Here is a 27408-nt window from a genome sequence, read left to right as displayed (position 1 = left end):
TATATCGATACAACATATTTATTACATTTTTATAACTTTACTTTACCTCATTACGTTTCTATAACGTTTTATCACTTGCATTCGTTGCCGTTAGTAAAAGAAGGTTTAACACACTCGCTGCTACCGACGCATGAATGAGATTTTATTAATTGTATTGAATTACAAAATTTCAATTCAATCGATGATCCAGCGTTCTTAGGTTTTTCTTGTAAGTGCAAAAACATTTCCGACGAAGAAGATACTTACATTTGTATATAACTTCTGAAAAAGGAAAAAAAACGAGGTTAAAGAAGGTATTAGATTGCTGCGTAAGTTGTATCTGTTAAATTTTTTTTATAAAAACGAGTTAAAAATATATACAGATGCTAGAAGTTATTTGGTACAAACATTGTCTTTGTTATTTTTATTATTTTATTTTATTGAGAAGATTTTATTTGATTTTATTTGCATAAAAAGGCACAAATGATCGAAGCAGGAACTGTAGTAACATTATACGAAGTGAAATCGGTACAGTAAAGCATTCTTATTCGGCATTCACAATTGATGTAGGTGTTACGAGTGTTTGAACCTGATATTATTGATTTGTAAAGTTCTGTAGAGAAGATAGCAATCTTGAAGACGATACTGGAGGAGGACATCGGACAATGATTAATAGCGTTGAAATAATCTGGTCGATCGAAAAAATTCTGCCATTCGCCATTTGTAAGATTGCATCGAAGCTTGGAATTCACAGTTGAGACATTGTGATTTATCTTCGTAAAGAATGATTTGCATCAAGACTGTCAAGAATGTATATGAGTAGGCAATATTTCCATCCGTGTTTATCTTTATTATGCTTCAACTTCATCCACAATTTTCAAATTAAGAATTGTCACTCGTACCACTTTCTCCCTAAGCCGCTCGTATATCGCCGTTTACATAAACCACTAACGAGGAATGTTCTCCGTTGTGCAGAATCGTTGTACGGCAATCGAATAAAATTCCACAGAATGGCTAAGTGAAACAGCGTTATACGAACGTTCACAAAATTCTACGTGAAATTTTCCAACCGATTCGCTGGCAGTAACATGCATGAAATAATCGAGGATACGGTGTCGAGCGTCGCATCAACTATAGGGTCGACGAAATAATTGATACACCGCGTATTTTTGGCGCAAGCTCGAACCGCGAAGAAATGACGCGCGTGACGAGCAGAATTTATAGTGGCTGTCGTCGAGGGACGTTTCAATTGGTACCGCGGCCGATAAATCAAAATGAAAGTTCGGTGGTAGTGTGATTCAACGGCGAACGAAAACGATCGTGCGATAAGCGGTTCGGCGTCTGATAAATTTCCACACGCGGAAAATGATCGGCCGCGTATATATATTGGCGACGAACGGACCAGGAAAGAAGTGATTTATTGCGGCTTTCAGTAGACGTTGGCGTGACACCGGCGTTAAGACGTCGAAGGGAACGAGCTGAGAGGCAGAGGAGCTTTATCAGGGAACAGCAAGAGGCCACGGCGACTATGCGAGCATCTGTGGTACCCTCGGACGATCAGGAAAGTCAGTAATAGATTATTATCGTTTCACTATTACCATTAACCCTTAGAGTGCTATGGGCGCATATACGCGTTTGGCGAAAGCTATCGATGTGGACTAAGGACACATATATGCGTTTTCTGTAAGTGCCCGGCATGGACTGAGGATGCATGTATGGGTTTGTCAATTTTTCCGAACACCTACGCAGAGGTAATACTATTACGTTTGTGTGAGATAAATGTAAATGCATTTCTTAGTAACGGCAGTAAACAAATGCCAATAATGCCACGTTATAACAGTTGTCTACCTGTTTCGCGGACGGTCGCATCTAATTATCAAGAAGAAAGTGTGTTGTTTGTGTGAAAAATAAGAGAATGCAGAAAATGCGATGTCGGATTATGTATCGATAATTGTTTTGAAATTTTGCACACACAACTGAATTATTAACTTGTGTGATATTTACTAAATTTAGTTTTCTAGTTTATTGTTTTCTAGTTTATTACCCAAATTCTAGTTAACTATAAATTCCAATGTTTATAATAAATAATTAATACTAAAAAAATAACGCTTTTGAATCATTTAATCTCGTGCAAAAGAATTACTATAACTTATTACGATTTGCGCTTTGGATAGTCAATCAATAGAGTTCAGTCTAACGAAAAAGTATTCCGTCCACAGCGATCGTCAGCACTAGCCGCGCGCCGTCCGTACGGACCGCATAGGCCGCGAGTATTCAGCACTCTGAGGGTTAATGAGGAAGTAATGAGAATTTCGTTTAACGTGTTCGCTTTATCGGATTTTCACGGTATACGAATTTGTTGTATGATAAAACGAATAATATTCGTACAAAGTTTACGTCTCTATACTTTTATCGAAATTTACGAGAGAATTTTTGCTTCTCGGAGGAAATTGATTTAAACGAATGACTCGATGATTATATAATAGCTAGGTAGATACAGAATTTAGCAAAAATATATGGAAGAGGAAATAATCTGATTGAAATCTTATGTGAATAGATATCGTAGATTTTATATTTTCGACCATCGAACTTTTACATAACTCTAAAATATTTACCAACCTGAAAGGCAATTTGATAATTTTTACGAGAGTCTGAAAGAGATTTTTAAGCTAACAGATTTTATTGGAAACTTATTATAATCGTAGGTTTTATAATTAAAGATAGGTCCCATGTCTTTCATCATAAAAGATTGGGGAATGTTAGAAAAGTGCGAATTTGAGAGATTTCTGAACAGATGCAAAAAAGTTAAGAAAGATGTTACGAGGTTAGATCAAGGTTATAAAGCCCGGTGTATCGGCAGGAAGTAATCGATACACGCAATTTATGAGATACGCTGCTGTAATTCTGTTTTAAACGCTATATACTGACCAGTGTTATAACGATCAATTCTACTAATTTATAAAACAATAAAAATATCTAGATTCAATTTTGTTCCTAATTGTATTTCTATCCAAAATTTTATTTCAATTCAAATTTCATTAAATACATATTATAATTGGGATTTTGTATCAAAGGTTACATTTGAAGAAATGAAAGACATATTTTGATTGATTATTAATTTATTTACCTAGTTATTAATTTTGTTTCAATAACAATTTTATTACATACTATGATCGAGATTCTGTATGAAAAACCTAATCTCAAGAAATAAATCACGTAGAATTTAACCGATAGTTTGAGAAATTGTTCATTTTCCGTTCAACAGAAAATAGTAGCAAGCGTTAACGAGTTATAAACGAGTCTTGGTATCGTTTTAACTCGCGAGAAACCCATGTTTTCAGTTGTGTAACTTTACCAGGCTTTTAAAGATGTTTGTGTATAGTTCTCATGGGCTGTTTGAAGTTTCTCTCGACTAGTTTCTCGGGTGGTAGTTGGAGGATCAGTTTCTGTTTGCATTTTTAAGCGATCCTCGTCAAACCTAAGCTTTCGATTCTCTCCGCGTAACTCGGTGAACATCGATTCTACAATTCTTCGAAGATTCGACTTCAAGAAGCTTTCAAAACTTATGATCTCTGACCTCGAAACAAAACAACGAAATTAGAACACGTTAGAATTGTAAAGAAATATATCTGTGAACAAGTTAATATAGTACGCGTATAGTCAAATTATTGTCTGTAATTCCAAACAAATTATCTACTAAAACAGTAATAAGCAACGTAGAGAGTAATAAATTAATTAATTGGAAATAATTGAACGGCTTTTCGGTTGCTGAAGGTCCCTACGCGACGAACGGCCTGCGTTACACTAACGGCACGTCGTACGAAAGAAATGCGGACTCGCCGTCGAATAAGTTATCCAGGACAAACAGCAGGAAAGACTTGACGCCTCTGATGAATGCTGCGAACAAGCTTGACTCCGAGGAGAAGAAACCATGGTACGGCAAGAGCCCGGACGAGGGTGTCGAGTGCGACGAGGGTAATCACACCGACGAGGATGAGGATCGTCGAGTGGTTCTACAACTGAAGAGGGAAGGAACCGTCAAGGATCTCACACAAAAGCTGGCCGCTCAAAATCTTATACCGAGCAGCCCGGTCGAGGAGAAGGTTTCCAGGTAATTTCACTATACGATACGTAGAAAAGATTAAGATTCGTTAAGGAAACACTGTTCGTACGTTTCGCTTTAAAATGGATCAGAATCCATGATTTCTTCTTTCTGCTATCAGGAAGATAAATATCGTTTTGTTAACATTTTCCTGAATACTATAGACCCACATCGAAATTAGGTTTATGTACACAAATTAGAATTAAAACTTTTCAAACGATTCATTCAATTTGTCATTTTATCTCGCGGACGCTTGTTTCAAAAGGATCTTCGATCAAAATTTCGAAGCTGATTAAAAATTAATATACGAACAGAAGTGGAACAATACGCCCCAAGATAACTTTTAGAAAGATTGCTAGATTGTTATAATCTTTCTGATATTAGCGAAATCTCTTGGTATATACGATAATAAATGGGAATATATTCTTTTTAAAGATTATGCTTAACCCATCTTTTCTCTCAAACTTCACTGAACTACCATTGACGTTATTTTATTAACGTGATCTCTTCTAAAAAAAAGAACACACCTCTAAATAGTGAAACCTACAGACGTCTTAAAACATAACGTCCGCATTCGATAAAAAAAGAGAACAAGTGGAACTCGATCTTCTCGACTTTTCAAGCCTCACCACCTAACGTATCCCCAGAATTCAAACCCTCCGTCATCGCAATGTTCTTCTTCTTCTTCACCCTCAGGATAGGGGACATGAGCGGTCTGATCTCGAAGGCGAAGGAGGGTCTGGCAAAGTCCAAGTCAAAAGCGGACGTGCTGAAGTCTCCTACCGGCGACAGCCTGCCGAAACTGCAAGAAGCGAAGAAATCCGAGAACGAGCTGCATTGGGAGGAGTTGGTTAAGAAACTGAAGCGGCCACTCGAACTCTGCGACCTCGACTTCACCGATCTGAATTCCGACGACGAAGTTGACATTCTTGGACCTGTGAACGTGACCAACGGCGTACCACCGCCACCACCACCCATGGTTCCGACTCCTGGTGGCGCACGGGCACCACCGCCACCACCTCTAGGGGCGAGGCTACCGCCACCCGTACCGCAAGCGCCTCCACCGTTGTTCGGCGTGAATCTCAAGTCGCCGAGGTCACCGACCGCGGTCGACTCCAACAACGCTCCAAAGAGTCCACTGCCGACCTTCACTAAGAAGAGTAAAAAGACGGTGAAGCTGTTCTGGAAGGAGGTCAGGGATGACCCCATCATACTGTCGAAGCTCGACAAAAACAAAATGATATGGGACGAGCTGTCGCCAGTATCTGTTGACACGCAGAAGCTCGAACACCTGTTCGAGAGCCGTGCTAAGGATCTCATCACGAAGGTGAGCAGCTCTCGTTCTTTGAGCTTCGTCGTTGCTCTTTTCTGGGAGAGCTTGTTTCCTGCGGGTACGGCTATCTATAGGGGATTTTCCCTCTGGGGAGATCTTATATTTCTTCCTCGCGTCGGTGTTTCATATGTATGTAGAGTGATTCACGACAGTATTTGGACACTTGTCATAAAGAACTTTTAGGGATATAATGCGTGGTTTATACAAAACTTCTTGGAACCTTAGTAGCTGAACGTGTTTTGTATAACTCACGTAACATGTTCATGAAAAGTTTCAAGAAGTGTTCAAATACTTTCAATACTGTGCTTCGAATATTAGAACGGCTTGCGGACGTCTCGTGGGCTCTGCAGTTCTAGAAGTACGTATACGAAGATGCTACTTTCGAAATAAAAGAGGAAAATAAATATCGAAGTGTAAGTAAGGGCGCGACCGAACTGTCACGAATTAGAAAATAAATTTAGAATAGAAAATGAATTTAGCGCTAGATGTAAGATCTTTCCGTGGCAACAATTTGTCTATGATTTAACATGGAAATGGTCGGTGTATCTTACCTGTGTATATTCTTGTTTGTTGTATGTATAGAACAATTTTGTTGGTGAATACTAAACAAAACAAAGGATTAACACAGTGTAACTATAATAACATTACAAGGATTTTATCGAAACACGCGTTACTCTTAAATCAATTGAGCCTCTCGTTCGTTTTGAAATCTGTCAGGCCAAACATACTATATGCAAAAAAAAAAGACAATACTAGTTCACAGCAAGCGGTTTCCACCAATACAAAGCGACTGGGAAAAAAGAGAGCCTTTTCAACCTTTCAACTGAGCACTATCGAAACTGATGTGCCGAATCCCCCTTCTGCCAACAAAAAGTAATTGAATTTCCATCGAGCTTCATAACTTCGCCATTTTCAACAATACCTTCTATACGGTTTATTTTCGTTATTTCTGTCGACGAAAAGCTGCGGCATCGTCCTTCTAGTTCGCGGTTCCACAAAATTCCACCGCGCCACGCCATCAGACAGGAAATTTAATTACCGCGCGGGTATTCGATGGAAAAAGCGACACCTTTCCGACGTCCCATGAATCTTCTTGCTTTTTCGTTTCGTTCCCGCCGTTGTCCCGACGAGAGGAAGCGAACGTTGCCCGACGTCGACGATGTTAATCATTCCCCGACGCCTGATTCTTGAGGCACACGTGGTGAACGGTGAACGTTCAGCATCCGGTTCGCTTGTCTCTACCGCGAGAAGCTTTTCATCGCGCAGAAATTCCACAGGCAGCCTATGCACAATCCAAAATACACAAAGCTACGTGGTTGGTTAACCGGCTGCTTCTACCACCGTTAAAGGGGATGAATCCTTTGAAGTAGCAAAGTCAGGGAGTTTTTGGGCTACTTGATCCTTCATTTTGGTGATTTTCTCTTGGAGATTCGTTGATTTTAAGGCTCGATGAAGATATTGCGTGTATCTGTGCGTTGTTTCCCAAAATATCTTTAACGCGTGTAAAATTGAAACAATCGAGTTAGTAAACGTAACTGTTTCTCTTATTTTCTACATCATTTTTTTCAATGAAATCAGCTTAATTCTCTTATCTTAGTAATTTCTTAGCAGTTACCAATTTTGATAGCTATTCCAAAATATTGGAACATTATACGTAACTTGCATTTTACAGATTTGTATTTTGAAAAATTAAAGTCAGAGTCACGATTGAAAGTAAATTTTGTCGAAGCATGACCATAAGTTTGAGATACTACCAGACACGATATTATAAAGTGATGTATTAAAAAACAACTAACTCAAGAACTATCTTTCGCAATTAAATTCTCCGTCAATCGTTTACAAGATTTTCAACTGCACTTGCTTAAAAATACAATCTTTTATTCTCACCCGGGAATTCATTTAATTCGTGACCGTTGCTTTAATTAGCAAACATTTGCCGAAATTTTCATCCGGCCATTATCCAATCCGGAGAAACTTTCTCTCCGCTCCCCATACGCCAGTAATTATTGTCTCGTTAACCTCTAGTCGAGAATTCTTCTTTTATTTTCTTCCTTTTTTTCAAACAGTTTCTTTCGAGATATTTTTGAATAAAGAGCACCTACTAACCACGGAGCCAACCGTTAAATACAGTGGAGGAACGTTTCGGTCGGAATAGAACGCTGCGAATTGCATTAAATACACAGTTCTTCCTCGTTTTTTCTCGACCTCTTTCGTACGTGTCTCGGCGATAACGGAAGGAATTAAAGGCTTGGTGAACTCCGTTCGGCTTCTCTTTTTTCGTCTTCCTTTAGGCGTTAAAATCACAGGGCACCGTTCAAACCGTGGCGTTTAGACGTTTGAACGCGTTCACGGGCCACGTACTTTAAAGAGAATTTTAAAGGATCAAGAATAGTTAGTTATTGTGTGGAGAAACGTACGATGTATTTGATTCGACTGTGCTACTTAAATGTAATTAGAAAATCTCGTCGTTTGTGGATGAATCGAGTATCTTTATAGTATTCAATTTATACGATACATATAATTAACAAATTTAACTATTTCAATTATCTTTCGTCGTTGCTTCAGTAAAAGAGACGTATGATCTAGGAAAAGAATCTTCTTGTTATGCTGTAAACCCGTTGTTTGTTATAATATGTTTGTATATTCTAAGATAAAGATTTTAAGTACTTGGATACACGTGTCATTTTTAAAAGAAGGTAAACAAAAACTTGATTCATGAAAATGAAGCACATTTCTATAGTAGCATTTAACAACGCCAGTTCTTTGAAGTTTCTCTCTTTATTCGTTGACGATAAACTCATAAGTCTTGCTATAAGAAGAAAACAAGCATTCCACTGCACTTGTTAAACCTTACAATTTAGCACAAACGAAACTGCCGCAACGGAATATAACAATCTACCATTTACACAAAGATATTTACGTATGTCTCCGTGTTCCATTCATTAAAAGTGTATCGTTTAGTTTTTGTCTTCACATATTTTGTATATCCATATGTGATATCTCACGATATAAATATCTGTCTCTTATTTATGCTCGTAGAATATAGCAACAAAGTTTAATCGGAGAAAACTGGGACAATGTTTATAATATTGCATTCTATTTTCATTTCGCTCATCATAACATAATGTAGTAGGCACATCTTTGCATCTTTAGCGCCATGTCGATCCCAGCGAAGATAGTTACACTCTCTACCAGCATTTAACTATCTGGTGGACAGATAACGCGACAGGGATCCCGCTTCGGCTTCTCCGGATGCCTTTGACACGGATTACGCGTTTAATCCGGCACCGTTTGCAACAGAGTTACTCTCCGCCGGTCCTTTAAACCGCTTTACCCTAAACGGCTTTATTTTCGATCGCGTACGGAGCAACAGAACAGAACCGAGACTGGTTGTCTGTCGCGGTGTCGCGGAATCCCCGTATCTTTCGATCCCTACGGGAGCTTTCGTGTTTTACCAAGCAAAAGGCAGGTAAAAAAAGAAGGTTTGGCGAAACTTTAAGAAAATAAAAATCCCGTTGAGCGTTTGTATTTCCTTCTCACCTTTCCTCGCCTTTCATTCGCCATTTCGTTCGATTTGCCGACCTGATAGACAGAGCCTGTTGCTGTAAGCTGTATTTTTGTTCCTTTTTCTTCTTTATTAAAATTTGATCGTTTGACGAATCGCTACGATCTTGCGGTATATTGTACATTTTACATTATTAATCAAATTTTTCCTCGTTGAAAGCCTCGTGGAAATTCTTCTCGACGATCGCTGAAAGATTCCACGTGAACGACACAGCCGTCGCTAATTGCTGACGTAATTACATGCCGGGTTTATCAGCTTTGCCCGGTCGCGTTCCACGTTTTGAATCGCGTCGCGAGCCAATGGACACGCACTGCGCCGACATAATGTGATCCACCGCTTCTTCAGACGCCCCGTTTCCTTCCATCCTTTTCTTTCGTCGTGCTTTCTCCGAGCCTTTTCCTCTTTGCCAGCCCGACTCTTTTGAACCTTTACATCTACCTCGCGGAATCCGGCAATAATTAGTGCCGGATAAAGGGTCCGTCGAGACTTCCGTAAAGACGAGCGAGACAGAATGAAGGACAGCTTTGAAAAAGGAGACGTGAATCGGGAAAAATTATAGGATGTTGGAAGCTTAAGAAAATAGACGTTGGATAGATTAGGCAGGAAGATTTTGGACGTGCTTTACTGGATTAACTGTTCCTTCTCTGTTTTAATTTTATGGAAGTGATTTAATGAAGCTCGATGGACATAAACGTGTTCGCCGATAAGAAAGTGTTAGTGAACACGTTGGCTGCCAAGCGAATTTTACATGTCTGGCATTGGTTATTACTCGTAAACCTCATGACGTTACTGACAAGTTCGCGTAATGTCAATCGCTCTTGACCTCTTCATGCCGTTCAACGTATTAAGTAATGGTAATTTTCTTGGAAATAACCATTTATTCTAAAGAGGTTATTTCTTTGGTAATTGAAGTTTCTGGTAAATCGTTTTCCGTTGTTGATGAAGGCTGGAATTTTCAGAAACACAAGTTACACTTTTATGAATTATGAACGTCTATATGAATTATTTCAGGCAGTTATTCATAAAGATAAAATTCTTTCACCAAGAATGGAACAATGGAACGAGTATGAAACGAAATTACGTTACTTACGAACTCGTGGTAAGAATGCATTACCAACTGAAATTCTTATCAATATTCCTTATAAAATTTACGAAGTTAAAGATTATTCTAGTTAACAGAGATCAATCACCTGGAAAATTGATATTCGCTTTAAATATTGATAAAGAGAGTTCCATTTTTTAATTTCCACGGTTAAATTGTAAGCATCGAGGTCATATATCCCAATGATTTGCTGTGAAAAGAGAGAGAAAATGCCCATAAAAAATAATAACTGCGTTCACGCTGCGTTCTATCTTCATGTTACATCATGTTAAACGCGCGCTTGCCACGAGCGATTTCACGAGACGATCATGCACACGAATGATTACGATCTTGGTACAATATAATATTACAGGCTCCATTAGTCTAATGAGAAGTAACTTTAACAATAACACGTCGTAAATTAATACCGTTCGCAACAGTAACGAAATCTCGTGATAACGATCGCGCGTAATAATAATAATAATAATAATAATAATAATAATAATAATAATAATAATAATAATAATAATAATAATAATAATACGGTGAATAGTGGTTGGGTGGTGGTGATGGTGGTTTAATGCAATACGACTAATCTTTTCTTGTATTATTTGCAATATTCTTGGTGCTCGCACGAAAAATGAACGAAATGGCATGCTGGAATTTTACAGGAGGTGAGTCCTAATTTCTTAACTTCACTTAACGCCGGTTTTTGCTAACTCCAAACTTCGTTTCTACGCGCTTTTTCATTTTTCTCCGAGTCTCCTATCATTTTCTTCGTTTTCTCTTCTTTTTTATTTCCTTTTTAATTTACGCTTGGTACTAATGAACGCGGTAATGTAAATTCATTTACACATTACTCCGATCGAATCACTGAAATAAAATTATCCGTTGTGTGTATGCTGGTACTTCAATTCTGTGCAGATTGTTAATTGCTAATTGACTTTCCTTCAAGGGATATTTCAAGTGATTAATCTCGGCGCGGTAGCTATTGCATCGCCTCGTCTCTGCTAATTATAACGCTCTTTTTCGATTTCCCTTCGCCCTGTATTCCATCTCTGTTTATCCTTCCGCGTAATTTACAGCGGTAACGTAACAGTAACCGGTGGTGTTTGCTTTGAACTCGCTCTACTAATTCCGTTTCCGCTGACAGTGTACGATATTTTTATATTTTACCGATTGATCAGCATCAAGAGCAAATACGTTTTCAGCGCATTTTCATCCACCTGCGCGCTTCTCTTTCCCTTTCCTTAGCGAGCAAATATTTGACCTGCACTTGATTGTTAATATATAAAATTTCAGCTGGAAATCGTGTCTCTCCTTTATTCGTTCCAAAACCATTATGTGCACGGTGTTTAATTAAATTTTATGATTTTTGAGTGTTCAGACATGACCATCGAACGTCTTTAAGTTGTAGCAACGCGAGCATTATCCTTTACCAGTGGCTAATTTGTTCATTTTTGTCGTCGAATAGAAACAGCAAGAGATGAACAAAAACAAGGAGATCATCGTGTTGGACCATAAACGATCAAACGCCATCAATATCGGGATGACTAAGTTGCCTCTACCAAAATCTATTAAAATCGCGATCTTGAAAATGGACGCAACAATTATGAACAGAGAGGGTATCGAGGTAAGATCGCGTGATTTATCTTTTTTTTTGTTTTTGTTTCTTCTCATTCCTTTTATTTAATGAACGTTTGCGGTATTTACAATAGTTTTATTATACGAACGCGCATCACGTTCATATAATATGATAAACTATGAAGAATATACAGGATACCGATCCCTGTTAGTGTGACATTAAGCCAAATTGATCATTAGCAGATTTCTTTTCATTACAAGATTTTTCAAGTTACGCGAATTAATATTTCATAATTTTGAATAAAAATAAGTAAAAGGAATTTTATCCTAGGCTTAATAGTATTCTGTTCTATCAAACATGGATCGAAATATTAGAGATTCTTGTCAGAGATTGGTTTCAGTGTGTTTGCAAATATGAGAAGATAATAGATAAAATACGCTTGGAAACGATCTCTGAAGCATTCTATACGGTATCTAGTACAATTAACTCGATATAATTCGATCTGAATCGATTCAAACAGGCATGATCATTACATTCGATTCGCTATCATTTCACGAATCTAGTCTTTAATAAACATTAATAGATATTTATTAATTTATAGATATGTATATATTAGAATTCAATATAGTAATTTTTAGTAAATTATCTGCACGGTATTATTTAGAAATAATTTATTTTCTTCGTAAGAATGTTTCGTTCTTGTTGAGTTACGTTCAAATAAGTTACACGAACAAAATAATATAAGCTATTTTCTCTATAAGAATATTATTATTTATACGAAGAGCAATTTATTTGAAAATATTATATAGTATTATGTCCAAATCGAAAGTATTTTAACATTTCCCCATTGATTTCTTAATTTTTTCCTCGAAATGGAATGTACTTCAGAATCCTGATTTCGTTAAAAATCTCCTTTAAAATTATGACTGTAAAAGTCAAAATTCTTAGTTCACGGTCGACCCTGTGATTCAGTTGAAACACACGTACGTTCTTTTTTCGATGGTTTTTCTAATTTCTCTAATTTCCTGTTCATTTTTCTTCTTCGTTCGTTTCCTATCCTTTGTCCTCGGATCCATTCGCGACAGAAACTCTTGACGATGCTGCCAACCGAGGAGGAGAGGTCCAGGATACAAGAGGCGCAGGCCGCCAATCCTGACCTACCTTTGGGATCGGCCGAGCAGTTTCTTCTAACTTTGGCCTCTATCTCGGAGTTGCCTGCCAGGTTGAAACTTTGGGCGTTCAAGTTGGACTTTGAGAATTCGGAGAAGGTGAGTCTTTCGAGTTTAACTACTGCTTATCGATGACCAAGTGGTTCGTTGGCTCGCTCAACTGCAAATCGTAATTCCTTCAATGGTCAGGAATTTTCACATAAATTGGACACTTTGGATTTAAATTAATCTTATAAATAATATCATATTAAACAAATATTGAAATTTAAACGTATAAATTTAATTAACATATCGGTTGAAATCTTTGAAGGTGATTGAATGGTATTCATTCATATAAGTCATCGAACATCAATTTTGAAGAAAAAAATAAGCTGTGGAAAATTGAGACGGAACTTAAAAATGTTGAACTTTAAGTATGTATAATTCCTTTCCCATATGCAAAAATGTATAAACCATAGATAGTAGTTTAATTTTTCAAACACCTCCGATATCGTTTCGTCTTCTTTAAAAGTCCGCGAAAAAGATCTTCAATCTTATATGATAATTCATTTAACGAGTTCATCTATTTTAAAACGATCATGCACTTAGAACGACGGAACCTACTAACATTTATAAAAGATCCAACGAGCTCGTTAGCGTATTGAAAACACTCGACTTTAATGACAGGAATAATAAGAGATGCATAAGCAATGATTAACAAGGAGACAGGCTACTCGAAATACGGATCGGTTGATTATTGGTCTCCGGCTTGTCGAATCTAGTCGTGAGACGTACCATAAATACGCTTCACCGTGAGAAACTGCATGACATTTCGAATGCAGATTCTATTAAGCATCGTCGAATACGAATGCGCGTAATGGCGTTCGAATTGGCCCGTTATTTCTCACGAATCTCGTCTCGAATTCCGCGGAGATAGTCGCGAGACCGCGACGAGGAAAAACGCCAGGTATGCGGGGAAGGAAGTCGCGGGGAACGTTCCTCGCATAATCACGTGATTTCTTCGCTGGGAACACGGCGAATTCCGATACACGATCGTGTGCCGCATCGAACGTGTGCGCCGCTTCCTTGAAAAGCAACAGACTGACACCAGCCTGTGAAACGCCTTGACCGTGACAGAGCAAGAATTCTTTTTGTCTGTTAGTTCGCCACGTATTATTTCATATTTTCATTTTTCATATTTTAATCGTATTTTCTTTTTTCTTCATTCTTTCTCTCGCTATTTTCGTTCTTTGTTTCGTTGAATGTATTTTTGACAACGCAAATGCCTACTTCATCTTTTATCAAGTTTTTTCTACTGTTGTCTAATGAATTGTATGAGAAATTGTTCGTTGCTTTCGTTCGTAGAATTTGTTCAATTTTCTTTTATCTCTTGCGCGACTTCTTTTAATGCAGGTATTTTTAAATTTGACTCGATTTTTAGAAATCTAATTTCCACTGGAACAGATAACCACAATCGTATTTGTCTGTATCACGTGTTATTAATAAAGGTTGTATTCTAAATTATCAATCTATCGAGAAAAATATTTCATGGGAAGAAATATATCTAATGGAATCTTGTAGTTCTTTCAAAATTCACATGATTGTCAAATCATACTTATAACTACATATATCTGTAACCATCGGTAGAGGATCAAGATCGATATTTCTATATTAATATTATAGATACTTTGAGTTTTTAATATCATAATTCAATGATACTTTTGAATCTTTCTCATAATGATTTCAAACTCCATGTGAATTCTTACGGGTAACCAATTTCTTTCTTTCATAACACAGACTTACTCTATTTTTTGTATTTTCTCACCTCGCATCCTAAATACAACGCATACTTTTACATATTTAACAAATATTACGCTCACCTTACTTCTATTAATACCCTTCCAAAAAAAAAAAAAAAAAGAAAAAGAAAACGCAAACACTCGTACGTCACATTCGTGAAAAGAAAAAAAAGGACCAAAAGATATGCAAGAAGCTTGCGATTTGACGAATGCACAAAAATGGAACCGCAGACGAGCACAACGAACCAGCCAGCGTGCCAGAGAACTCGCGGCTCGAAAGAAATAATCGCGAACCACCTTTGTGACTTCAGGAAATTGCGGACCCTTTGATGGATCTGAAGCAGGGAATGGAGACCCTGCGAGTGAATAAAACGTTCCGCGGGATTCTGAGCACGCTCCTTTCGATCGGGATATTCCTCAACGGAAATGAGGTAGGTATTGAATGCCAGCCAAATGATATCCGCTTAATCCGTCAGTCGGAATCAGTCGTTCGCGCCGAATCGATATCCATCAGCGTCGATGATTTTCGTGTGATCGTTGTTCGATGATTTGGAAAAAGGGACGAGTATCGGTTTATGCACTTTCCTTAATATGAGCACCATTGGTCAGTAGTCTAGATTTTGTTCTTTCACATCAGTGTTTATGGATAATGGTCGATGTACTTTGTAACTTCCTGCTGATATTACAAGTTTATATAAGTTTTTCCTATTTTATTATTTATTTATTACTACCTGAAATATAAAAGTTAGCATTCTTGGTTATGTTTATGTACCTCTGATGTGAATCCTTAATTCCTTTAGACCTTTTTCTTGTCAGTAGTAACACTGTTATTTCATTTCATTTACGAAGGACTCGATTCTTATGCAGTTTGATAATTATTATTTCAAGTAATTTATTTATTTATTATTATACTACCTGAAATATAAAAGTTAGCATTCTTGGTTATGTTTATGTACCTCTGATGCGGATATTTAATTCCTTTAGACTTTCTTCTTGTCAATAGCAACACTGTTATTCCATTTCATTTACGAGGGACTCGATTCTTATGCAGTTTGATAATTATTATTTCAATTAATATAAATATTCAGCCAAATCATCCGTAAGTACTTGCTTCAAGCGATTATAATCACAGATATGCAACATATGAAACAATTCGTACGCACAATTTTGCGAAAATACATCGATCTACCTTCGGAGCACCCAAATATAAAAAGTAATAAATTTCAAAATTGAATGCTACAAACATATCGTTGCGATGTCTACAAAAAAAAAAAAGGAAAAAACGAGGTAAAAAATATTATTTGAAGTAGATAAACGATGCTTCTAGCCACACGAGGCCGTTTTCATGTTCCGGATAGCCGGGCATACGATATGAAATGTAAAAATGGAGCATTCGCACGAATATTCGTGACGAATACTTTGCGATTCTATTTCGATCTTGGACGATTTCTTTTCACTCGTCATCGTTTGCTTCCGCTCGAATATATTAAAACCGTGGTTCTTTGAATGGTGCACTAATTATTTCTTATCAGCCGCTCTCGAGCGTGTTTTTACACGACACGCTCGATCATCGAAATTGTCGCGTGGCCCAGATATTTGCCTCTCACGTGAATTCAACTCCTTCTCTCACGTTTTACAGTGAATTAACGGGGGAAATTATGAGTGAAATGAAACTCGTTGCTCGAATTTAGGATCGTCGTGATGCAAATAATATGAATTTAATCGCGATAATATTAGCATGCAAATTCATAGAAAGTAGATAATTCCAAATGCTATGCCGCGGATTAATGTCCATAATGAAAGTTTATTTATTCGCTAATTTTTCAGTCACAGAGCTGGAACATTATACAGTGGAACTTTACTTAATCTAACTTGTCATTTATGGACACGAACTTGCGGTGGTTTTGTTCTTTGTAATAGAATTTATATCTTGCAATTTTATTTCTAAATAATACAAGATTGATAGACGAAATATAAATATAAAAACGTATAATACTGCCTGCACGATTAAACTGATTTTTGAAAACCAATAGGCAACGATAAAAATAGCTGATAATCTTGTTTTCTTCGAATTCTTCAATTTCTAGATTATAAATCAAATTTAAAGTACTTTTTAAACTGACGAAAGATAATAGTATATATAATATGTGGCAAAACATATTATTATTAAACTTTTTAACCTAGTATATATGAACGAAACATTACACCTAATAACAGGAATCAATGAACTTTTATCGTATTATACGTATATTTTATTCTATACGTACTACAAAACTTCCGGAATTTTTCACACGTTTGTCTATCTACGTTTCATGGAGGGACATTATAGTTGCACTATAGAGTATCTTATTCATACGATTAAAAAGGGTATACATTTTTAATTAACGAAATAACGTGCTCGTAAATTTTGTTTGATTCTACCTTAATAGTATGTTACAGACGAATAACATCGGAACTTTTAAAAATTTCACAGTCAATCAGCAATTCGCATTCCAAAGAGCTGGAATTCTCATTTGATTTTGTAATAAACAAGTCACAAACGTTCGCATTGATTAGTTACACTTTGATTCTCGAAGCGAAAAATCGTAAATTAATTATCGTGCTAACAAGCATCCAGTCGTCAGGTAACGTACACTCGTACTTTACCTTCGCAACGAGATCTCTCAAATCGATCCGTCATTCTATTTTACTACGATTTAAATAAATCAGTCTAGCGTAAATTATCGGATAACCGCGAGTTATTCGATAACAACCCCGGGGATTCGACATAAATATTCTACAGATATTATTTGATTTTCCAGCAGCGTACGAAATTCCATTAATTATTAAAATTAATTAATTACATTTCGTTCTATAATCTCGATCGTTCTACAATATCGTCACAATAAAATAGTAGCTATTAGGCCATCCCATAAGTTCGTTCCGTTTTTCGAGCGGTTATACATGTTAAGATTGTTTACATACCTTGCAGTTTCATGAAAAAATGTAATCCCCCTCTCGTTGTACAATTTCTTCCCATTTTTCAAGTGCATTGGACCCTTATCGCCGTATGTTTACAAATCGACACATGAAATGTATACACAAAAGTCGGCACGAGCTTATGGGATGACCTAATACAAAAAGGCGGTGAAATTTAATCGAAGGAAATAATAAGGAAAAGTTGAACGAAAAAATATAAAAAACTAGAATTTCACCTGAAACCCTTTTATCGTTCCACAGACAATCATAATTTGACAGCAAATTAAATCCAACGAGAAAAAGGCTAAAAATAATCTGGTCAAAGAATCTAAACAAACCAGAATCTCATTCAATTGTATCCACTCGTCGTTTTCATCGAGTCAAAAACGAGAAAGAAAAAAATTAAAACAAAGTATAAACGAAAAAGTAACGGCAAGTTGAAAGGAAGAAATTGACGTGGCAGAATCGGATATGCCGTCCTCGTCGAGTTGGAAGCGCGTGGTCAACATCGATTCCGGGTTTTCGCAGCAATCACGTTACGCGCGAAAGTGGCCAGAAGCGTCGGGCGGAAAGCCTGTACCAGCGGGAACGTAGAAGTTAGCCAGAACGATATTCCGTACGTTGTGTAACGCTGAAACGTCGCTTCGTTCTTTTTTAGGTGAAGGGCTTTCAGCTGGAATACCTCGCCAAAGTACCTGAAGTAAAGGATACGGTTCACAAGCACTCGCTGCTTCATCACCTTTGCCACATGGTGATGGAGAAGTTTCCGGATTCCACGGATCTCTATTCGGAGGTGAGAGGCAGCTTACTTCCGCGTCGAAGGAACCGGATAAAACTTTAGTCTCGTCGCTTCGTCGCTATGCACGTTCGCTAGAAACCGAATAACCAGCGCTACATTTGCGAAATCGCGAACGGGAACTTCGTGTCCCAGACGAACTTCTTCTTCGACTCCGGAAACTATTACGAATGGTGTTTCGCGAAATTGTAGCGCTCCCCAGGAATTTCGGATTTCCGGTGTAATTGCGGTCGCAAATAATTTATAATTGATGTTTGTTGTTGTTACCGAAGTAAAGTTATTTTAAGCAATTTGAGTATACTGGTATTCGGAAGTGTAGCCTCGGTATTTTTTTGTTATTCTGTTAAAACGAACGTAACATGGCTGAAAAGTTTAGCCAGGCTGGTTCGATACATTAAAGACATTTTTACAGGCTCTGTTGCGCAATGCAAGTAGAATTAACGAAGTTCCATAAATTACAAGTTGCAAATTACGAGCGTCAATGAATGTAGCGCTTTGCCTTTATGTAGCACTGACGAGTTTAACGATAAAACAAAATTAATTATAGAAGCAAATTTCATAAGTTCGAAGCTATTTAATTATCCTATTTGTCGCGCAATTATAAAATTATAAAAGAAAATTCTTTTACATAGAAATCATATTTTGTCAATTTACTAATATCATTAGTCACATTATCGTGCAAGCGAATCCAGATATAATTATTCGCAGGTTCTCGATTACTAAAGGAGGATAAAAGTCTTCCTGCGTTTTCTTTAAAACTTTTTCTTCTATATAGCGCATTTCCTAAGAGAAATTGTATTTGTATCGCTTTCCCACCCAGTCGTTCGTATATTTATTTCATGCAGAATAATTCATACACGTGTCGTTTGAAAATCGAAATCAAGAAAAGTCTATGAATCTTGTTCAGATCGGCGCTGTGACAAGAGCATCGAAAATCGACTTCGAAGAGCTCGCGGCAAACATCGAGAAACTAGAGAGCGAGTGCAAGGCATCCTGGGACTACCTGAAGCTCATCGCGAAGCATGATGGTTCCACGATGATGAAAGTCAAGTAAGTACCAAAGTCGAAATTGTACGTCGTCAGACGAGATCGATTCGATCTAGGGAGATCGTATTTCCTCGCTGGCCTTTAGAAGGCAACTTCGTTCCACGAAGTTTTGAAGTTTCCGAAGATTCGTACAATGTTCGATAAATTCGTGGCAGACTTTTTTTCCCGTGGCAAAACTGGCACAGTTCCAAATGGCACCACCATTAATTACCGAAAGCGTATTTCTTCCTTCCATACTCCTGCTTCCTGCTGGTCCCCTTTAACCTTCCTCCTCCTTCTATTTTTTCCCCTTTTTATTTTATTTCATCTTATCCCGTTTCTACTTCGTGGTGGATTTTCGGAGCCTTTATCTGTTCATCCCCCTCCATCGTGCTTGTCCTTATCTATGTCGGTTATATTCGGTAAGCTCTTCTTCGCTCTTTTTATCATTTTCTTTTGCCCTTAGTTAAGGTTATTAACTTGTGCGTTGCTGGCGAGACAAGAAATTGATAGAAATGGAATAGAGTTCGTACAGATCGATATAACATTATACGATATGATAAGAATTTATTTGAAAAATTTATTTAAAAAAAATGTAATATCTACTGGAAGATGAAATCAACCGATTGCTAATTCAATTAATTGCTACACCTTTTTAACACAAATCAATCCACCGTATCGTTAAGTTTATATTGATAAAAAAGTTCTGTAGTAAATGCCCGAGTATTTTCCTCAGCTACTGTGTATCGCAGTGATATTTTGTTCAACGGTGAAGCGTCTGCTTAATGTTGGTTGGCGTGGCCGCTGCGTTAATTAAGTGTAACGGGACGGCCTAAATGTCGGGCCGGGTTAATTCGTTTTTGCCTGAAACTCGTTTAAGCGATCGTCTACGTTGATCTCCAGTCTTCTCGAACGTACCGGAGTAATGGAAATGTTTCATGTAAAAAATGACCGTTGGTGATTGTCTTTTTGCGAACCTTGATATTCAATGCTGTCACAACACGATGATTCGTCGGAACGATGGGACGGGAGAATCCGCGAATCCAGCCTTTCAAACTTATCGACGTCGCGTTTTCGTTGATTTGAATCAACATGAAAAATGCATCTTCACGATACAAGATATTGATTAGAATTCTTCTATCCTATCTATCCTATTTCATCGAAGCATAGAAACTATCGATATCGCAAACACAGCAATAACAATAGTCTCATAAATCAATATAAAAAAACTTATTTCATTGTATACGATGCAGCAAGTTACACGTGGCATTAATCTCCGATTTCTGAATGCTGTTTGTCGAAGCAGAATGTCAGACTTCCTGGCGGACTGTGCGGAGAGGATAATCGTGCTGGGCATCGTGCACAAGCGGATCATAAATCGATTCCACAAATTCATCTTATGGCTGGGGATCCCGCTGCACAGGGTGCAAGGCACGAAGCCGAATGAGTTTTGCCGGATCGTGTCCGAGTTCGCGCTCGAGTACAGAACCACCCGGGAGCGGGTGATACAGCAGCTGGAGAAAAAAGCCAATCACCGTGAAAGAAATAAGACCAGGGGAAAGATGATCACAGAGGTGAGTTACAAGCGGTGCCTCTGCTCCCGGTGCTCGTATTTTTCTTGGACCGGCGGCAGAGGCGGCGACGGTGGCCGCTGAAAATCTTTCAGAAGGGCCGGCCCCACTTTCCTCTCTCATCAAATACAGTTATCGGAGCGTGAACGGCATTATGGTGCGCTCCGGCGAGGGGAATAAATTGCTTTTTTGCCGCGGGGAGAATCAATTTCTTTTCTTGCCTACCGTTGCATTAATATCCCGCTTGTCTCCGTTTTCATTTCTGTCGCGATATCGTCGAACGTACGCGGATCTCTTACCCAACTGACGCCCCCCCCCCCTTCTTTCCATCCCTCGTTTTTCAACCACTCAGCCTGTTCACGTGAATTCGACATCCACTCTGATCGTTACAGGTTGGTAAATTCTGGTCGAAAGAGGATTGCGCGGAAGCGAAGCTCAGGCAACTGCTAGAAAACGATATCTCCGACGTCGAAAGTATTCACAGTACATGGAGGAGACAGAGGAAAGACGGTGAGTTTCCTTTCTACTGTTGCTTGCCTTTCTTCTTCTCCTTCATCTTCTTCTTCGAGCTCGCTTGTCCTTTCTTTTTTTTTTACAGCCTAACCCATGTCTTTTTTTTTCTTTTATTTAGTAGATGCTATTTTATTTGCTTACTGGGAATTCTTTTGATATTTCTAATTTGTAGTCATGCTGAATGCCGAAGGAATAATCGGAATTTTTTTTTAGTAAGTTACTTGCATTTTATGAATTATTGAACAAACCCTCCATGCGAAGGTTTAGTTTCGCGAAGCTATTTACGGAAGTTCCATTTTCAAAAAGGTAATTTTTGCAGAAGGTAGATACCTTCGTACACTCCGTTACATAACTCAGTGGATATTTATTAATTTTAGGAGCAACGTTTATCTAGATAAATGTTATACAAGATTCTACTTACATTACCAATTAGTAACCAACTTAGTAATTCGTTTAACTTAGTAGCCAAAGTTGCAGGACCCTTGTGGCCTCGAACCAAATGCCGAAGGCATTATGTCGTCATCTATCTTAAACATATGACGTCCTGGAAAACCATTCACACATCCCATTCTGGTTAAATCGCGGATCATCCACGTTTGTGAGTAGGGCTCGTATTCGTAGCTCCCTGTGCCATTCCCGGCGTTAAAACCGACCTGTACGTAGGTTACAATGGTTAATTAATTTCAACCGATTAATTATAAAATAGAAACTTTTCGAGTTACACTTTATCATTGATATATATACCTGACAATAAATCTATCTTCAAATAATAAGCAATTATGTTCTTAAATAAATAACGAAATTTTTATACCAAAGAATAACAAAAGATTCGTCTAATATATCGATATTTATTTAGTGCAGTACTAAAGAGCGAAACGTGTATAAAAATTGATACGAATGGACTTACGAATGCCGAGATTCCACCTTCTCCATTCACAGTATCACCACCAGCTTCCGTGTGGCTGGTCCATTGAATATTCAGATAATTAAATATCACGTAAGTGTTCACTTCGTCCGTGGCCAAGACCATTTGGAACGTATTCGTTTTGTACAGGGAATTATCGATACCACCGGCGAACGACACATTTTTCCATGTTACTACGACTGCGTGTTTAGGCTCGAAGGCTTCGGCTCCATTCATTCCTTCGCGAATATCCCATTTGAGACGTTCGCGCATTTCCACGCCAAATTGATCTGTTCTGCTTTGCAAATCTTCTTCGACTCTAAAATTCGTTTTCGTGATCGATTCAATGTTTTATTTAATAATTTTTGTAATTTTTAATCTACCTAAAGTATACGCCAGGTCTCCTCTGGTCTACGTCTGTTGGTCGAGTTTCTCCTATGCGACATTTACTGAAAAATATTCCTATAAAACTAGGATCGTTCTCCTTTGGCCAATTTCTGACCGGGAACACCAGAGGGTAAGCATAATGCGTCGGAGGGTCGGTAAATTCTAAGTAACCATTTACCGATACCTGTAACGTGCGATGTATTTTTTAAACGGACACTTGGGGATTTATTAATATTGGCAGGTTAGCTATTAATTACTGATGCTTTGATAAGGAGATAACAAAGAGCAACGTACTCTGGTGTAATTGAATCTGAACCCGAAGAATGGTAATTGAAAATTGAAATTCTTGTGTACTTGTGGCATCGAAGCTTGGATTTCCCTTTGATAATCGCCATCGTCATTGCTACCACCCCTGTTGATGTACCAATACATGAATTTCGATCGAATTTCTTTCAGTCTAGTCTCCGTTAAAACATAATTTAGAACCGAATCATCCGGATGAGGCGCGTATCTGTCTGCTTCCGATAAATCTGTAAGGATACACATACAGTTCCGTTATTTTGGTATCGATATTTGATGTCACGTGCGATAATCTCGAACATTTGAATCGTTTAATAGTTTAATTAATAATTTTATACGAAAATGAAAATACTGCTACTAGCTTTTGCGGATTTTCTGTTAATATCGCAACTATGTCTTTAGAAACAAAAGTTAACGAACGACGTGTGTCTGTATGAATCATAACGCGATCATCTAGATTAAGCCAATTGTAATAGTAGAAAAAAAGGGAATAATTTTAGTTCAGATATCAGAAATGTATGATAGATTGAAGAAAGATTGAAAAAGCGCGTTACGAAACGGACAACGATACGATCCAATGATTCGTCTGATGAAACAGATAAGATTTGATGCGTTAATCGAATTAAATAGCAAAATTACACATAGTATATCTATCAATCAGTTATTACACCTCTAAGAGAAAAATGTGCCTGGTTTACGTGCAACTTTTCTTCACGGCAAGATTCTCTTAAAATTTTTAAGACATCCTGTCTTGATTTATTTTTTTATATTTTTTGCACAAACAAAAAAAAACAAATAGTGATCACGCCCATTGGTATCGAGACACCTACCGTATCTCGCATACTTTCCATTTTTTCTTCCGACAATTTTATCGGAGAAGTCGTCAGAAAGTGTGATTTCATTCTCAGGTTTATTTTTTTGGTCAGAATTGTCAGCGGCATTGAACGAAAATTCTTCTACCCCTTTCTTCTTTTCGTCCTTGTCATCGTGATCACCTCCATTTTCGTTCACTTCCGCTTGTCCGGATAAACTTTGCTTTCTTATCGGAGATATCTGTCCGGTATACTTATTACTTTCGGCGATCGATTTCTTATTATCCATAGATTGGGTCTCATCCAGACCGAACGCATTCTCGAACGATTCATTCTCAGTTTGCGCTGATATCTGACTGCTCAGTAAAAGGAGGAGACAGCAGAAAACGATCGACTTTGGAAAAGCAAAAACACCGATACAAAACTCGTTTCGCATTTTTAGTAGAAGTACATTGCACCGATTTGTTTAATTTATTAAAAGAGACTGAGCCTGAACTCGGGTAACGACTACTAATAACGGAACTGATATCAGTAATATTGTGATAAAATTTATCTTCTTGCTACAAGTGGATAAGGTAAACTCGACCGATTGAAACGAAGTCGGCAGTTTCTTTATTATTTGCCGACTCGGAATGTCTTTTTTCTTATCTTTTTTTTTTGCGTAGTGCTGTTATTTAATTATTTAATTAAAAATTACAAAGTTATTATGCACAATGTTTATTATATTTTTGGAACGATGCGTTATTTGTGAAATAAATGTGTTTCACGATACTCACTTTTAAAGCGTGGCAAAAAATCATGCTACTATTAATTTCGCAAGGTAAATGCGTTTTACAATAAAAAATAGGTATAATAGCACATGTAGAAGATACTACGTGAAAAATAACGTAAAAATAAAGAAGAGAATATTGCTTGCTAATTGGATTCTCTACAAAGTGAGATAACAGAATTATAGAATATAATTTTCAAATACCATGTAATTTATTGCGCTGACCTAAAATTGCACAAAGCCTAATTTTGATTAATATTTATTAAAACACTGAATGCAAGAAATTATCAGGCTTCAAATGTATTGATCTATACATGCTTTGTATAAGTATATTTAAACAATACAGTTTTGCATTTTTTCCCGTAATCTTTTCATTCTTTGCAGTAATTTTTATTCTCTAAAATAAATTCTGAAATAAATAAAATAAATTCTATAAGAAATTTTATTCTATATCGCAATGAGGATTTTGCAAAAGCCTTAAAAATATATTTGTTTATTTCTTTTCTATTGCAATTGTATCTTGTGCATCGGTATTTTCACAAATGCTCGTGAAAGAGCTATATTATATATTCTAAATATTTTCGATTAATAGCACGTATTACAAAAAAAAAAACTACGAAATACTTAAATTGGTGGATAAAGAAAAATATTCCTATGGTTTTGTTTTTAAGTTATGATGACATTTTATGATCCACCTAAGTGATTTGAATGTAATACTGCAGAGACGGACGCTCCATTATTAAACTGAAACATGATTATTAAACTGAGCATTATTAACATTATTTATAATAAAATAAACTGTTCCGACTGATATGTAGTATTTTTCAATATTACTTAAGAAAAAGTTCTTTGAAAAGTACATTGTAAGTCCGCAGTTAATAATTGATAATACGATTGATACGCGTATTACTGTTATTGATATGATATAGTATAGCGACAAAAAGTAACAAACAAGCAGAGAAAAACAAAGATAAAGATGTTCTACGGGAAAACTCTCAGCTAAATAACATAGTATCGCGCGAAATATTTGCTCGATTCGTTCTTCCATCGGACATCAAAGCGCAATTTGCAACATAAATCCGTTTTCTGTGTGCCGCATCGTTCATCGATCGAAACATTCTAATATCCTGCCACCGACAAGTTTCATATTTCTACATTACGCGACGTCTGGCTCGGCGATAACGTAGAATACAGAACGGGGCAATAGAACGAAATAATACCATCGCTTGTTGTGCTCGATCGAAGAGCAGAAATCACTGCTACGTTTTCATATTTCTTCTTTTTTTTCCCTCTGTTCTTTCGTCGAGCCCCATGGAACAAGCTACTAATTTCATTTGCATGTACGATAGAGAAATTTATTGCGCTCGTGTGTGACTCGCACTATCATACGAGCTCGTTACGCCTTCGATGGCGAATTAATGGCGTTGAAAAGTGATGGAGGTGGAAAAGAATGTAAAACTAAATGAATGGTACTGCGCTTACGGGTTTTATGGTAGTAATTGCGGATAAATAAAGTACATTTTATCTACGGAGTTCATTTTCGCCCGGTACTTTATAATTTCAGAGTTTCCTGCGATAAACGATTAATCATTTCATTGCTTAATCGATGTGATGCAAAGCAGAAAATATAGGAGGACTTAATTCGTTTGAGATAGAGCAAGGAAGTCTGTTTAATTTGTACGACATAAAGAATATCCACATAGTCGTATAATTTACATAAAAATAAAATATAAATATAATTTACGAATATATTTCGAATACTTTGAAGTCATAAATTAATTCACGAATTCCATGAGCATCTCTTAGTAAACTGTACCCTCAAAAAGCAAAATTCTGCTTCAATTCTTTTTACCTAAAAAATGAACTTCTTCTTTCCATCTCGATATTATCCCTTCTTTTCTCAACGACGCATTCTAAACAGAGGGAGAGGAAAAAATTCTCATTTTCAAGACGTTTCGGATTTAGTTGGCCCAGGTGAAAGAATGGCTAGCTAGCCAAAACTCTCGTGGTCCTCCTTAAAGGTCGGAAATATAACGCGTCGCCTTAAAAGGGTGGCTCCGCGGCGCAGATAAGAACAAAGTGCGAAAATTTCTCCTCGTTTCTGTAGCGTTGGAACCGGTGGCGGCACACGAGATAAATGCCCTCCTTAAGCAAACGCTCTCGAGGCTAGATTCGAGGATAGCGTCGGCTCGTTTGACGGTGTTACCGGAAAATGAAAAGTAACGGCATCGAGATTTCAGAACGCGCGCATCAGGCCACTCTGCACCACGGAAGAAACGGCAGGGATCGCGTTTAGAAGATAATCCCGCGTGAAAGGGGTTTACGTTGTTTCCCTGCCCACCTTCAATATTTTCCTTCGTCTCGCATTTTTGTCTCATTCCTTTTTGCCTGCTCTTTCCTCGGGAAAGCTTTCCGCTGAGTCTTGTTTATGACAAATTGTCTGGAATTTCGTTATCTCGCCTTCGAAAGAGTTACGTGATATTATATTTTCGGACGTATCGATACACACTACTTGTAAATGAAATTATTCACGTAATTAATATGGGTCTTTGTGTATGTAGAATTTGTTATCGATTAAAAAACCTTGTTCGTATGGATCGTGCGTTCATGCGCTTACGAATCGAGTGAAGAAAATCCGCTGTGCTGGAGTCTTACGCCAACTACATCAGAAATTCTCTTTACGGTGTTGCTTATTTATGGTTGCTCCTGATTCGCAAATTTGAAACTACTGCAATAAATAGAGCCTCGTTCTAAATCTTATAAAATACGCATGGAGATAA

The 27408-nt window shown here is 37.4% G+C and overlaps 2 protein-coding genes across 8 annotated transcripts in view; one reads left to right on the top strand and one right to left on the bottom strand.

The window, feature by feature from the left end:
- The window catches only part of LOC126915533 (FH1/FH2 domain-containing protein 3), a 241471-nt gene that overhangs the window by 194792 nt on the left and 19271 nt on the right, over nt 1-27408 (top strand). For 2 of the 4 annotated variants that reach the window (XM_050720280.1, XM_050720281.1), the window contains exons 8-17: nt 1413-1544; nt 3754-4090; nt 4778-5408; nt 11535-11693; nt 12731-12913; nt 14904-15023; nt 18209-18343; nt 19254-19396; nt 20679-20946; nt 21336-21453. In XM_050720280.1, coding sequence (XP_050576237.1) covers nt 1413-1544; nt 3754-4090; nt 4778-5408; nt 11535-11693; nt 12731-12913; nt 14904-15023; nt 18209-18343; nt 19254-19396; nt 20679-20946; nt 21336-21453 — 2226 coding nt within the window. Of the gene's footprint in view, nt 1-1412; nt 1545-3753; nt 4091-4777; nt 5410-11532; nt 11694-12730; nt 12914-14903; nt 15024-18208; nt 18344-19253; nt 19397-20675; nt 20947-21335; nt 21454-27408 lie in introns of all 4 variants that reach the window. The other 2 variants (XM_050720279.1, XM_050720278.1) reach the window with 1 other exon arrangement.
- Nucleotides 130-24320, bottom strand: LOC126915539 (protein mesh-like). 4 transcript variants are annotated; one of them, XM_050720299.1, is made up of 6 exons: nt 23878-24320; nt 23042-23277; nt 22744-22931; nt 22364-22679; nt 21878-22109; nt 130-261 (listed from the first exon to the last, which is right to left on the bottom strand). In XM_050720299.1, exons 1-5 carry the CDS (start codon nt 24293-24295, stop codon nt 21915-21917), a joined length of 1353 nt encoding a protein of 450 aa, XP_050576256.1. In that variant the 5' UTR covers nt 24296-24320; the 3' UTR covers nt 130-261; nt 21878-21914. The 4 variants fall into 4 exon arrangements, with proteins under 4 accessions (XP_050576256.1, XP_050576258.1, XP_050576255.1 ...); XM_050720301.1 differs by lacking the exon at nt 130-261 and adding an exon at nt 12846-12974; XM_050720298.1 differs by lacking the exon at nt 130-261 and adding an exon at nt 18661-19862.

Source organism: Bombus affinis, chromosome 4 (assembly GCF_024516045.1).
Source record: "Bombus affinis isolate iyBomAffi1 chromosome 4, iyBomAffi1.2, whole genome shotgun sequence".
Taxonomy (NCBI): Eukaryota; Metazoa; Arthropoda; class Insecta; order Hymenoptera; family Apidae; genus Bombus; species Bombus affinis.
The sequence above is the reverse complement of the archived record's forward strand: the minus strand, read 5'-3'. Positions and strand labels throughout refer to the sequence as shown.